Below are 14,181 nucleotides of genomic sequence, written 5' to 3' on the forward strand. Positions count from 1 at the left end.
AATGAAATTCAGTTCTTTTGCCCATTGTCATGCGATCTTGGATCCTCTAAAATTAAATACTCGGCCAAATCGCATGTCGCCCTAGCCTCTCTCATTTTATATACCCGGCGAATGCATTACATGCTGCAGCCTGCTCCTCGGCACTTGTCGACAAAGTGCACGTTCAGCTGCGAGCAGCCGGACTGGTTCAAGATCGTCGCCGTCATTTGCTGGAGCATGTAGTACACCGACAGCGCTTGGGTCGGAGGCAGTTCGATCACTTGGGTCGGGACGGCGAGGTCGCCAACATCGCGTGGTTTGTGGTATAGCACGATCGTGTCGGGACTGGCATAGGCGACGACAATCAAGTCTAGACGAGCAACACGATGAGACTCACCGACGTGCGGTGTGTGTGCATAACGTACCATCGCTCAACACCTCCCACGATATTGTGTACGTGACAGCGTGATGGGGGTGCAGGTGAACTTGCAAACTCAGCACGCGATGCTTGGTCACGAGCAAGCACTCATGGCGCTTGGCAGACATCACGTGGCCAACGTAATCTTCATGGCGGGCCTGGACGATGCCATACTTGATGTCTTCGCCAGACGCGTGCACGTAGGAGTACGACGTGAGCAAGTGCGTGCGCGGGTCAATGTAGCTACAATCGGACTGTGACTTTGCGGAACCGCCTAGGCGATTTGCGCTACCGTGGAGGTCGCATGCGCATGACGTAGGACTGAGTGTCGTGCTGGATGCCATCCCTAGATGGATAAACACATCAGCATGGCAGCATCGTTTTCGATGCACCTCAATGTCGTCGTGGTTGTGACAAAGGCTTGAGTGAACCCACGCAGCGGCTTCAACACGAGGCCAAGCATCCCAGCCAACACACCAGGCACAATGCCGCTCCATCCTTGCAAGTCGTACGCGTACATGGGGCTCACCTACACGCACATGGAATAATTTCTCCGTCGATCGACCAAATCGAGCAACAACATCGACTGACCACGACACCAGACGCGCCTTGGGCAATGTCTTGATATAAAGTCTTGGCGACTGGATAACCCGTGTACGTATCGATACGCTGGCACGCGTCCGATAACCCCAGCAACATGCTGCTCGCAATTCGCGTGTTGAAGTCCAAGACAGCGTACACAAAGGCCCGGAAGAGCAACGACGTGCCCTTGATCAAGCCGAACCCAAACGCTTGAGGACTCTAGCAATGGAGGTGACGGTGGAGCCAGCGATGGTGTGGCCGAGACAAGTACCTCTTGCCAACCACGCACGGGCTCCCATACAAACGACGCGAGCCCACCACGCAAGTTTTGCCACACTTTGACGGGGTTGCCGAGGACATCCACGGATCCGAGTAGTACGTAGGCTTGCCGGTACGCTTCGTGCTGGTAGTGCAGACTCATTTGGTTCAACATGGTTTCGCGCGGAACAAACATGTGCTGCCATCGCAGGGCGCGCCAGTGCAGTGGTGCGTTATGAATCTTCGTCAGGGTCTTTCCCGCAGCTTGGAGAATCTGACGGACGCCAGCGACTTGCACAACTCGACTTGTCGTCGGCGCGCTGCTCGTTGCAAAACTTAACGTGGCTTGGATCGGCGCCAGCTCGAACTTTTCAAAGTACAATTTCTTGGACATGGTGGTTTCTGGTGGCGCTCCCAACACGCCCACCGTCGACGCGTCAAAATCTCGGACGCGGTCCTGTCATATGCACACGAGGCGTCGATGGGAAACGTGCAAGAGGGTGTTCATGAGTGAACTGACCTCGCGCGTCGGAGCAGTGTCATGACGGACGTCTTCGGGACTCACAAACATCGTGGCGAGTTCATGGATCAGCGTGCCGTCGATGCGCCATCGCATGGGCTGCAGCTTCACGTTGACGTAACGAAGGAATTCGATGCTCGTGTAGGTGGTTTCTCGAACAATCGTGGCGTCCATGGCCGGGGACTCGGTAAAGTTCAGCAAGACCGGGTATCGAGTCGTCCGGACTTGGTTGTCGATTTGCATCGAGTGGACAGTCACGTGCAGCGCTAGCTGCGCCATGTGTTGTGTCCATGCTGCTTGGAACCCGACGGTGCTCCACGACACGTACACCAGCTCGCTTGGTTTGCTGTCGACCAGTGATACGCTGATGCTGTGGAGTTTGAGCTGGAATTCCACGACTGGATTCATGAGGTACTGCTGCCATCCTACAACAAATCACACACACTGAGCTTGCCAGGCAAACAATAAAATCGCGTGGGTCAGCAGCAGCACCTGTCGGTTCTTTCTTCGCGACGTGCGGTTTTGGGAATGGCGTCATGTCGGTCAACCGCAGGACACGAGTCGGCCCATCCGCGCGAACTTCGACCGCAAGCGACTTGGTGGGGAACTGCGCGATATCGTCCATGGAAAACACCCCGATACGGATCGGTCGACTGTTATCGTCGGCTTGCGATGGAAGCATGTCCACGACGACGAGGTGCGGCTTTAGAGGTTCGTCCCATGTGTAGTCGCAAGTTTGATGGGGGAGCAGGATGTCGGAAGTGCGCACGCGAGACTGGTGGATGCGGATCGTTTCCAGTGAAAAGTTCTCGATGCGGTATGGAGGCACGTTCGTCGAGCTGCGAAACACAATGCGGTATTGCGGTCCTGCCAATACGGTCACTCAAAACACACTCGACCACGTGCCGGATGACATGGTACCTTCGAGCTTGATGGAGACGCGAATCAAGTACGTCGTGCGGTCGACTGTATTGCGCAGCCTCAGCGTTTGATCTCCCGTCGTTTGCAAGTTGAGCGCGCCGCTCCACACCTACACCCCGCACCCGTCACGACCACACTCCAAACGACACTCTGCCACGAACCCATCCTGGTTGGGCAAACCGAATCCGAATCGCGTTGCGGTGGTGGGCTTGGGTGAAATGCCACGGCAATTGCGCATTTTGGTCAAGCGTCGCCGACGTTGCCGTGCTTTCGTCCATGAGAATGTCCAACGACCGGTCGTCCAGCGCATTGATCAAGAGGAAGCGAGGAACCAACGTGAGTACTTGGGTGCGATCGTACCAGCCTTGCCCGTGCTCCAAGACAAACCCGACCACGTACACCCTTCCGTTATCTCGAATTGTACACTCCCCTATGCAGTGTCAACGACGAAAATGGAGGTCTGAACGGTGGAACGCACCGGTGGCGCCACTAATGTGACACGATATCACGTTGGACCATGCAGCGCCTTTGCCTTGGAGTCGCAGTTGCAATTTCAAAATCCCATGGCGTTGGTGGGTATGGCACACGGCGAGAAGTGGCGACGCTGTCGACGCAATCGACACTTTTTTCGGAATCAAGTCGACGAGGCCTCGATTTGGCGGAATCGACGGGAGCAATTGATGCTTTCGTTTCACGGCAGGTTGGGGCACCACCAATTCCGTGTCTAAAGGCAACGTCGCAACGTCTTGGCCCTTTGGCATCGCTTGGCCTACAGCAGCAGCAGTAAACACTCACGATGTCGCCCTTGCACTACGGACGAGACTGGGTAGTCGCGTACCAGCGGCAAACGGATTGATGTGTTCGGGGCCCAGAAACGCAAGTTCGTGCTGGTATTCGAGCTCGAGTCCCGTTTGATTCAGGACCCAGTACGGGACAAACACAGTGACTTCCCACTGCGACGACTTGGACGATTCAACGTCGATTGTCACGAGCAACACACTATGGTTCATGGGATCGATCATGGCAATCGTCCCTGCCACCAATTCCGTCGACTGGCTCCACGAAAACCCCTTGGTGCGGATGTTGAGTGTCAGCGAGTCGTGTTGGCTGCCATGATACACACACTTTTCCCCAATGCCAAGCTTGCCCGATTCATATCGACCTGGCGCGGACGTCAGGCGATATTCCATCGGGGTCGGCAACGCATTGTGTAGCACAAGAGGAGCACAGAACGAAAGCACGCGGCGGTTCGATTCGTTTTCTGCTGACCATGTCGCGTACAGGACAAACCCACCGTCGCCGCAACTTACGACGGGAGCGTCCACAAGCGTCCACGCGTGGACTCCGTCTGGTTTCACGTACACTTGGGTGCCGCGGAACGACACGAGCGACATTGGAACAGCCAGCGACTGGTGCGGATCGAGGCTGCAGCTAAAAGGCGGTCGAGGCATGATGCCACCCGTGGGAAAAATCAACTGCACTTGCAACCGAGTCGCCGTTTTGTTGTCAAACAGCCACGTGCTTTGGACAACAATCATCTTGCAACCATGCTGGACATGGATGTCGATCACGCAGTCGACGGTGCTAGGTCCAAGCGTGGTCGATGACAGGCGATACGTGCGCGTGCCAAGCTCGGACGTTGGAATTTCTAGTTGCTTGTATTCGGGGAATCGAATGTGGACGGTTGTCGACGGCTGGAGCGGCAGTTCTTGTCCGGGTGCTACATCCGTCGGTCCGGCCGCTGTCCACACCCTACCACAGACCAATTCACACGTTTGCTCCATCGAGAGTGCATGGATTGTATCGTACTGGAAAAATACACCCGTTTCGTTCTTGACGACACATGACGCGAGGTCCTTGTCCATCGTCATGCGCGTCAAGAGCCGCACCGTTTCTAGCAACGCGTGCGTCCAATTGAATTTCACTTCGTCCGCACTCTTCACTTCGACTTGCAGCGGCGTCGCGCCCACGACCTGCCATACTTTGATGTGCATCGTCATGGGTTCCACCAACGGCTCCATGTTCAACAGGCGGTTGTTCAAGTACGACGCGTGCACATTCCACTTCCACCCGAACGACTTGACGTGCTGTGTGTCGATCCACTCAAATTCGCTTGGTTCAATGTTCAGACGAAGCATCGATGCTGCATTCCCTACGACGCTGACTTGAATGGACTGCAGATCCAAGCACACGTGGCGCCACAATAGAGTCGATGGGGCGTGGCTAGCACGTCCATCAACACCGTGGCAAGGTCCTCCGTCCTCGGACAACTGGCGTATCAACGAGTATTGGAGACTGTCCGTGTCGGTATCGCCGGAAGTAGACGCGTGATGAAACACGTCGGTGGCCACCGGTCGTAGCTTCTGGAGGAGGCCATCCATGGTTGCCGCGAGCGTCGTCACCGTCGAAATTGAGTTCGTGATCGTTTGGATATCTTGCAAATGCACGCTCACGAACACGGGGCTGCACTGGAGCGACGTGTACAAGAGAGTGTCGGGTTTGTGGGTGTGGAACGGGCTCAGGGTTTGCTGAAGCGCCGCGTCGACCGGGAAAGTCGGCTGATATCGCAGCGTAATCTCCAACGGGTGGAGGAGGTTGGACGACACGTTGTCGTCAGCCTTGGTCTTCACCAGGACATTCTGCAGACGGACAAACAGTTGCGACGGGTCTTGTTTACACGCCACTTGACCCGCCAGGACTAGCGACTCCAATTCGATTTCCACCAGCTTGCATCCAACGTCAAAATGCCAGGCGGCTTGTGGTGTAGTCGCAGGGGCAATGGCATTGTGTCCATGAATGCTGGACGCAATGCTGTTGCTCCGACCACGCTCCGTCCATTGATACTCGGATTCTGCGTCGTCGTACACGGACGACGCCAGTTCGGACATGGACAGTTGGTTCTGATGGCGCATCAGCGAGTGCTCGACGTTTGTCATGGTTTCGAGCCCGACCACCACCACTCGCTCAACGAACAATGGCTCGACCACCAACCGAATTGCTTTGGCATCTACCCACCACGAGTGGACGTGTTTGGCAACCGTGTGGCGGTACTGAAACGTGCAGCCTGGACTCACGACTGTGTCTTGAAGCGTTACGTGTGCAAATGACAAGTCCATGGACCTCTGGCTGGACTCGCAATTGACCGTCCCTTGGATTCCCCCCACCGCCAACGTCGCCACAGGAATTGTGCCGTGTGGATGAATCGCAAACATGTCGAAGACGAGCCCGTGGGATGGATCGAACTCGTCGTGTTCGCCGTTCCCTTGCACGACGGTGTCTCCATGGTCGGTGCGAACGGTGAAAATGGAAAACGCGAGCGCATCACACGACATTTCCAAGTGCCACGGTACATTTTCCGACGAATTCGCAACGATGTGGTGGTGCTGATGATGCAACGACGGCGTGTTCGGAGCTTGGTGGTACAACGACAACGGCAAGAACGCTTGAAAGTACAACTCGACCAGCATCGCAGTGTGCACTTCGCTCACCTGTACATGCGTGTGCGACAAGTGCACCCGCACACGACGAGGTTGGTTCAGTTCAAAGTCAATGTTCATCGGCCGGAGAAACTCAAAATCGTCGTGCATCGACCGCAGCACCAAGTTTTTCGTTTCCAGTGTTGTCTAGCCAAAATTGTCAGCCAACGCAAAGGACAAACAATACGTACTTTGGACGGTGACCACAACGCACGAATCAATCCCAGTTGGAGAACGATGCCGTGCGTTAGCTCCAATGACGGGTGCTTGGCCGACTTGTGGAGTGGCATCACAATGAGTGGATCGTGCATGTCAACGGCAATCGTCCACTTGCTCGTGGACATTGGGGGTGGCAAGGGGTCGTGCAGCACGAGGGGGCGAGGCGGGTGGTGGGGCACCGTGTCAAAAGTAAACACAGGAGAAAAGAACACGTCGCGTGCGGCGGTCCCAGGCGTAGTAGGAATGTGGTGATGATACGCGTCCAAGTGATGGGACAGGGCAAACGGTGCAGGATGGCGAGGCAATTGCGGACACGACAACGCATCCATCAATGGCCCTTCGCAGATATAGTGTAACAACTTGAGCAAGAACCTCGTGGAAACGATACAGCGAACTTGCTCGACGTGCAGTTTGATGTGTCCTTTGTCCGACGATTGGGACAGCGTTGCGGTGGCAAGCGGCGATGCATCGACCAACGGCGACGCCAACCCCAATACCTCTTGAAATAAGAACCGCTTGTCCTTTCGTTTCATGTGCAGTTGATCCGACGACACCAGATCAATCACTTGAATGTTGCCGACGCTTCCTACACGAATCATGACGTCCTCCCGATTTGATTGAAGGATGTCCAACCTGTAGCTGCCATCGATCCTTGCGTAAGCGCCACGTCCAGACGTGCATGCAGCAGAGCCACCGACATCAACGGATCCATGTGATTGCTAAAACATATCGACAGCGATCGCATGTGGACCTTTATTTTGTACACGTTGTTGCGGCCCGACGACGCTTCGTCGTCCTTCTTGGCTTGATGAAAGAGAGCATGGCGTGCTTTTTCCAAATCGAGCCGCACCGAATCGGTGAGACTCATCGTCGGGACGTCACTTGGGACAACGCCACTTGAGCTCAAATCGATCGGCATGTCATTCAAACTCATGGGTGGGATGGCATCTTTGGGATCGTCGACTTGTTGGAACAACGGAAGCACATGGGCCACCAATGCTGCGATGCGAGATTGGTCGAATTGAACGTGCAAGTGGCCGAACGTGATGTCGAGTTCCGTGGGATCGTGCACTTCGCTCGTCAGGTTGATGTCGAGAAGATCCATCGACTCTCCCGACGACGACGATGGCAGTGGCGGCAACATGCGATTGTGGGACGAAGCTTTTCGCGGACGCAGCGACCCTCGACGCGATGTCTTGGGCAGCAGCGACGTGTACGGCAACACTGGTTGCGTTGTGACAGAGAATAGCAAGTGGTGCGTCGGTGCGTTGTTTGCATGATCGTCTACAGCCAACGAGCCCAAACGAAGCCGCAATGTTGTGGACAGTGTCCTCTTGGCAAAGCGTAATTTGATGCCTTCCAAGACGCATAGGACACGTCCGGCAGACTCGTCCTCGGCCTTTTGGAAGTGAATTTGGACGATTGGAATTGTCACGGTGCACACACACACCCGGCGGTCGAGGATCTTTTTCACGATTCGGGTAGAGGGGACGACAGTCGTCGGATCCGGGCGGCACTTGCCTGGAACAATCGAGGGCACTGCTGGCACCGCGACTGGAATTGTCGGAGGCAATCCTCCATCGCTCATGGTTGATTGAGACGAGAGTGGCGGCGGTGCCAGTAGCCCAGTGGGCAGGGACAAGCGATCTTCGACATCGTCAAGACTTCCTTGGCCGTCGTTGCCGTACTCGACACTAAACCACGTGTCGTCACTCATGACGCTCTGGGTTTCATCTTCGTCGCTATTTCGGTGGTTGTCAGTGCTCCAAGGCGACGCCTGCGGAGGAAATCTCGGTGTGAGAAGCGCCGATGTTGACACGGCCGCCGACACCGTCGTGGAGGCTTCTTGATGCTTGAAGCGGGCGAGAACTTTGCACAGGTGGTGATACTGCCCCATGGAAACGTGAAATGCCAGGGCAGGAAGGTCGACGTGGACGTAGAGTTGGTAGAGCGTAGCATCGAGCGGGAGGACGGACTTTCGCATGGTGACGTTGATGTGGAACGGATCGACCAAACTGAATGGAGTTGTCGAGTGCATCAAGAGTTCAGGCGAGTAGGGCACTGCCGGCGGCAGCAGCATTACGTGCAAATTGCTCATGGCGCATGTAAACTTGTCGTAAAACTCTTCTTTCCACCGGGTAGCGCCTAAAAATGTTCAATCAAGCGCGGCTCCATGGCAACTATCGAGTTGAGCGAGGACGGACCTTCACCCGTTTCGGCTTCGTCGGTGAGCTGCTTGGAAAAGTTGGTGCTGTTCGTCAACAAAACCGAAGCAGCCCGTTGATGACCATGGGTTGTAGAAGTCGTGGACGTCATGTTGACGTTCAAGTTACTCAGTCGCTCCGTGCGAAAATGGACGTGGCCCAAATCCAAGATCAGTCGGGCATGTTGGAGCATGTCACCATCGGACGACGGCAAGATAATCACAGGCGCCTACGACCACACAGGAAAAACAAAAGTTAGATCTGTTTCGATCTTGTTTGCCAAGCACGGCAACAGCGAGCGAGCATGGTATCGAAGGACACAGGTTTTTAAATCTTTGACTGACCTGAATGCGAACGTCGACAAGGACGGGGATCCGGTGCGCCATGGCGTACTCGACCTTCGCCTCCGTGCGTGCCTTGAAGTTGACGAACTCGTTCAGCGCCTGCATTTCCATTTCTGCCCACAACCCAAGGGCTTCCGGCGCGGTCGAGAACGTGCTCAGGTGGGCCCAACACATCGCCGTCGGAGAGTAAATGATCTCGAGAGGCTCCATGAACAACTTGAGCATCTGTTGATCTTGCCCGTTTTCGTACGACATGCGGAAGACCGGAGCCACCATCGTGATCTCGACGTTGAGCGTCGACATGGGCACGCGGCGTTTCATGATGCAGTACCCGTCCATGCTTTCGTCGTACAGTTCCACAGTTTGCAAACTCAGCTCCATTTTCATGTTTGCGCCAGATCGTTGGACGATATCTGTGTGCACCTGCATCACCCCAACGTGAACATACCATGCAAGGGCCATCGAACGAAGGAATGTGGCTTCTACCTGGGCAAACATCGCCATGAAGAAAGGCTGGGGGTTGTAGCTTCGACTGTACTGGCTTGACGTGCGGAGGTACTTTGTATCAGGGTCGTTGAGGAGAGCAATCGAGCCTTGGTTCAGTTGAATCGAGATGACGGAAAAATCGTTGGACGTTGTTGGGGCGGCTTTCTCCATCGGATCATACCTGACAACAAAGCATTATGGTGTGGACCGGATGGGAAGGACGTACCCAAGGATCCTGTACAGCTCCTGGCGCTCCATTTCCTGTCCTGATTCGGCTTCTTTCACCGACGAGTAGTCCAGACCAGTCCACCGGACAAGGTTCCACAGCGAGTACGACGACAACGTTGTGGGGGCAGCCGCTGCAGTTGGGGATGTCGAGGTCGCTGGATGGAGTTGCTTGAGTTCGAGGTCTGCCAGATACCGAAACAGCAGCACGTCCTCTACACTCCGCCGCGCTTCAATAGCGTCCACTTGCTCTTGAATCGCTTGCGCTTGGTCATCGCCCAAGAAATGCTCTGGCATTGCTGCGAGCTGCAGGCGCTGCCACAACATGACGTACTCGAGTCGGTCGTCGCGGCGCTCTTTCATGTACACCCACGACCACGCAGTTCGCTTCTTGGCGACGTCGCTTTGGATGCACTGAATCGCATAGCGCCACCACGCTGCCGGCGCTTGGAACACCGACACGATCGGTCGAAAGCGAAAGTACTGCTCGTACAGCTGCGCTTGCTGCGGCGTCTTCAGTGCAGTCAGAAGGAAGAGCATGTCGCAATACTGACACTCTTCGAGCTGAAGGGCCACTTCGTCAATCAGAACCTGCAGTTCCATTGTCGGTACGTTGGGGTAATGGAAGTCCTGCTTTGTCGGGTCACGTTTCGTCTTGAAGTGGGCGGACGCATTTACGGGCTTCAAGATGAAGTGGTGCCTGGACGAGTCATCTCGTCCGGATTGGGGCGTTGACGGCGGCCGTGTCATGTCCAGCCGCATGGGAATGGAACGCGAGAATGCATTGGTAAACGTGTCCAGTGAGCATGTAGCCCCGTCAAAGAAAGGGTCGCCATGGAGCGCGCAGTCCGGGTTCAGGTACATGCTCAAGTGGTTCAACTCGAACGATTTGTAAATCATCGGCTCCTTGGACGATGTCGAATCGACATACGTGGGTTGCCAGTTTGAGTCGGTCGATTGGGCGTGCAAAGATTCCATCTACTCGTGCCAAGAAGTAAGACCGTGGCAAGAAGGCACAAGAGTTTGTACCGTGAGGCCAAATGTGAAGGGATGGTCGCCGCTCGTGGCATCCTGGAACCGAATGTGGATGCGTCGGATGTGGAATTCCAAATTGTCAAGAATCTTTGTACGCAAGCGCAAGAGAAAACTGTCGTCGACGGACCCACCGCCTTTGTCCGTCTCGAGCTTCTGTTGATACAAGTCGTCGATGAGCTGCTTCTTCAGCATCTGCTCCATTTCCGCTGTCGGCGGCACCATGTCCTCGCGATTCACGTTGCGCAACAAGATATACACATCATCGATCGTCACCAACACGGAGTCGTACACAAGGCGGTTCCATGGTATCTTGATTGTGACTTGCCCTAGCACGCCGCGGACAACCGCCACACCGAGCGACGGGTAGATCTTCCGCTGTAGCTCCAGGTGTTGCAGGACGACGTACCCACTCCACACGCCAACATTAACTTTGTCATGTCGAAAGCAACTCGGCTCGACGTAGTTCCCCAGAAGCTGTGTAAGCAGGCCCGTGACCTGCCGCTCAAACATGGTGGGATTGGTGCCGAGGCCGACAAGCCCGGAGCGGGATGGTCGAATAAGTGCGTGCTTCACAAGTCCGCATTCAACTGGGTATACAAATATCACATCATTCTTCTAAGTTCGACATCCACCCCATGACATTATTTTGCGTTGCGACGTTTCGCTCCCGCATTCTCGACCCCCCTAGCGGAATGCCATGGCAGGAGCGCCGGTTGCATCGCATTCCCAAGACGCTAGTTGCTCCCAACTGGACGAATCAAGTCTGCCAATTCCTGTCTCTTCTCCAACGCAGGCGAAGAAATCTTGACTGTGTGTAGTTCTGGCAGTGTCCACCGTCAGCCAAACAAATCCAAGACTCCAACCACATCTCGTCGCAGACATCCGTGGGGCCCATGGGGATGAAACGGGTGTTGTACATCGAACTCGTATGGCTTTGAAAGGCAGTGCTCATCGAGGGGACGTCGCCGTCCTTGTGTGGTTGGTTGGTGAGGTCGCTCGTCTTGGGGTCGGAGGCGAGTTGCGCCACGCTGATTGGTGGAGGGAAATCATACCAATCGAATCCAGCCATTTGATTGGCTCGCTGGATGTGATTGGTGGACGCGTCGATTCCATTTACCAGCAAGTACGAATTTGTTCGCTTCCATCATGGACGTCCCTGCCGCCTCAAAGTTTGGCCAGAAGCTTGCCCATACAGGTAGCGACAGCAACGACGTCGATGATGACTGACCCGTCCGTGTTCAGACAAACATGTCCGTGACAAGACTGTGAAGAGTCTGACGCAGTACCTCGCCAAAAAGAAGGAGTGGTCCGATTTGGACTTGGACAAGATCTGGAAAGCGCTGTTCTATTGTACGACCGTCCATCCTAAAGTGCTGATCACGGTGATGTCTAATCGTCACGGATAGGCATGTGGATGAGCGACAAGCCCAAGATTCAAAACGAGTTGGCCGAGAACTTGTCCCAGCTCATGCATGCGTTCCCGTCGTCGACGTTGAAGACGCGGTTCATCCACAGCTTCTTCAAGACGATTCACCGTGAATGGCACGGAATCGACGGTCTCCGCCTCGACAAGTACTACTCGCTCATTCGCAAGATGATGTTTCAAAGCTTCAAGGTTCGTTCCAAGGTGGCGATCGTGACGAGTAACTCGGTGACCATCGTAGTTCCTGCAATCTGAATGGGATGAAGCACAAGCGTTCGCCTCGCACTTGTCGAGCGAAATTCTAAGCAAACTGCCCAACGGACTCCGCTTGCACTTGTGCGACGTGTACGTCCAAGAGCTGCACAAGTCGGCCGGCGCGACCATCGAGTCGGAGAACCTCGTCATGCTCTTGGAGCCGTTCTTTACGCTCATCAGCTCCGAAACAGACAAAATCGTGACCAAGCGCGTCAACGACATGGTGTTCCAGTACGAACATTCGTGTTCTTCGAACGCAGTGGTCACCATCTCTGTAGGGTTCTCCTCACCGACTACGAGTTCCAAGACACGTTAAAGGACAAGGAAGTGGTTGCATCGACCGACTCGGAGGACAACGACGATGAAAGCGCCGAGGCGGACGAGCACAAGGTGTTTGGAGTGGCACACTTGGCCCATGTCCAGCATCGCATCTTTAACTTGGCTGCTGCAGAGTACGTCGCCGATTCACCTCCACGGCATCTCATCCATCGCATCCAGGGACACGCATGACCGGAACCGCAATATTTTGTACAGTATTTATTCGGCCTTGTACGCGGCGACCAAGGTGGACTCGGCCAAGAAGGACAGAAAGCGGTCGGCCGACGATGGCGACGAAAAGTCCGCCACGATTTCAAAAAAGCAACGACGAAAAGCCAAGGCGTCGAGCGCCAAGGAAGAGCCCGCCGAGAAAATGCAGACAGTTGACGTGGAATCCGCGACGAAAGAGGTCGTGACGACCAAAAAGGAGAAATCTGCCCCCAAAAAGGAGGTTGCGTCACCAAAGAAGGAGGCGGTGCCGCCAAAGGAGGAACTTTCCCCGAAGAAGGTGGCCAAAAAGGATATCAAGGCTGCCGTCGCTGACCGAGATGACGATGTCAAGGTGGAAACCAATGTCGCGCGAAAGAAGGGCGATAAGGCCGCGTCAAAGATGAGCGCAAAGCCCCCTGCGTCCCAGAAAGAACAGCCGACGCCGTACCCCCGATGCACGAGCTGCGGCGGGTTTGGCAAGGGCTTGGTGCCTGTAAACAAGAGCATGTGCACCCACTGCGATCGGGAGATCAAGCAGGAAGCCAAAGCCAAGACTGCGAAGGACAAGAAGCGAAAAGCGGCGGCCGTCGCAGAAGCATCTGCAGAGGCCGAGGCGGCAGCTGAAGCGTCCAAGAAAGTTCGATTCGGCACAAACAAAGCGCTTCCATACGAGTTGTCGATGAAGCGCATGAAGAAGTCTGTGGAGAAAGAACTAGTTAAACCGGCGACAGGTAAGGGTGTGCTCAAGGTCAAGGAGATCATCGCGACGGCCACGAGCAATGTCAAGAAGAACACGACACTGAATGTGAAGCGGGCGCGGGCGGCGGACTTTTTCTAAGTGGATGTAATGAATTGAACAACAAACAACCCAGTGTGCGTTTGATGAGCACGTTGTCGTCTTAGCGTTTAAGGGATTGCGGCCGGTCGGGGTGATTCTGCCCGAAAGGATCTTTCTCCATGTCGACTGACCAGTGCTGCGCGTTCGGGTCGAGGGAAACGTATTGGTTGAGCTGTTGAATGCCCTTGATCGCAATGTTTACTTTCTCCTTGATCTTCACGGGATCGGTAAGCACTTTGTTATCGTGGAACTCGGCCTTGATATCCTCGACGAGTTGATCGCGTTTGATGCTCGGGAATTTCTTTGCCAGCTGCAGCACGCGGCGGTATATCTGCGGTACCGTCGGGGATGCCGACATGACCAGTGAACTTCGGGTTTGGTCGTTGTGCATGGGATCGTCCGTATATGACGTTGTTTAACCGGATGTTGTGTTTCCAAAACGACCAATCAAATTCGTTCGCTGCCTTTCT

The 14,181-nt window shown here is 55.0% G+C and overlaps 3 protein-coding genes across 3 annotated transcripts; 1 reads left to right on the top strand and 2 right to left on the bottom strand.

Annotated features, from left to right (window-relative positions):
* Positions 1 to 19: 19 nt before the first annotated feature.
* Positions 20 to 11,214, bottom strand: H310_07565 (hypothetical protein). The gene is made up of 20 exons (XM_008872963.1): positions 10,662 to 11,214; positions 9,634 to 10,610; positions 9,408 to 9,588; positions 8,922 to 9,344; positions 8,578 to 8,806; positions 7,007 to 8,518; positions 6,346 to 6,959; positions 4,488 to 6,301; positions 3,517 to 4,430; positions 3,157 to 3,447; positions 2,840 to 3,108; positions 2,679 to 2,787; positions 2,250 to 2,624; positions 1,758 to 2,182; positions 1,251 to 1,694; positions 989 to 1,198; positions 790 to 926; positions 690 to 743; positions 405 to 640; positions 20 to 349 (listed from the first exon to the last, which is right to left on the bottom strand). Exons 1-20 carry the CDS (start codon positions 11,175 to 11,177, stop codon positions 117 to 119), a joined length of 9,963 nt encoding a protein of 3,320 aa, XP_008871185.1. The 5' UTR covers positions 11,178 to 11,214; the 3' UTR covers positions 20 to 116.
* A 573-nt stretch (positions 11,215 to 11,787) lies between these two features.
* H310_07566 (hypothetical protein) lies at positions 11,788 to 13,754 on the top strand. Its single transcript, XM_008872964.1, has 6 exons — positions 11,788 to 11,862; positions 11,910 to 12,017; positions 12,074 to 12,282; positions 12,332 to 12,576; positions 12,624 to 12,797; positions 12,844 to 13,754. The coding sequence occupies exons 1-6, from the start codon at positions 11,814 to 11,816 to the stop codon at positions 13,709 to 13,711; spliced, it is 1,653 nt and encodes a 550-aa protein (XP_008871186.1). The 5' UTR covers positions 11,788 to 11,813; the 3' UTR covers positions 13,712 to 13,754.
* H310_07567 (hypothetical protein) lies at positions 13,701 to 14,080 on the bottom strand. Its single transcript, XM_008872965.1, has one exon. It carries the CDS (start codon positions 14,067 to 14,069, stop codon positions 13,773 to 13,775), a length of 297 nt encoding a protein of 98 aa, XP_008871187.1. The 5' UTR covers positions 14,070 to 14,080; the 3' UTR covers positions 13,701 to 13,772.
* Positions 14,081 to 14,181: the final 101 nt, after the last annotated feature.

The sequence above is a fragment of the Aphanomyces invadans genome (genome assembly GCF_000520115.1).
Source record: "Aphanomyces invadans strain NJM9701 unplaced genomic scaffold supercont1.14, whole genome shotgun sequence".
Lineage (NCBI taxonomy): Eukaryota > Oomycota > Saprolegniomycetes > Saprolegniales > Verrucalvaceae > Aphanomyces > Aphanomyces invadans.

Coding starts and splice junctions, on each gene's coding strand:
- H310_07565 (XM_008872963.1), bottom strand. CDS start 11,177: ATGTTTGAGCGGCAGGTCACGGGCCTGCTTACACAGCTTCTGGGGAAC. Junction 9,345..9,407: donor TCATGGCGATGTTTGCCCAG/GTAGAAGCCACA, acceptor GGGGTGATGCAG/GTGCACACAGATATCGTCCA. Junction 2,788..2,839: donor GGTTTGCCCAACCAGGATGG/GTTCGTGGCAGA, acceptor TGCGGGGTGTAG/GTGTGGAGCGGCGCGCTCAA.
- H310_07566 (XM_008872964.1), top strand. CDS start 11,814: ATGGACGTCCCTGCCGCCTCAAAGTTTGGCCAGAAGCTTGCCCATACA. Junction 12,283..12,331: donor TGATGTTTCAAAGCTTCAAG/GTTCGTTCCAAG, acceptor TGACCATCGTAG/TTCCTGCAATCTGAATGGGA. Junction 12,798..12,843: donor TTTAACTTGGCTGCTGCAGA/GTACGTCGCCGA, acceptor CATCGCATCCAG/GGACACGCATGACCGGAACC.
- H310_07567 (XM_008872965.1), bottom strand. CDS start 14,069: ATGTCGGCATCCCCGACGGTACCGCAGATATACCGCCGCGTGCTGCAG.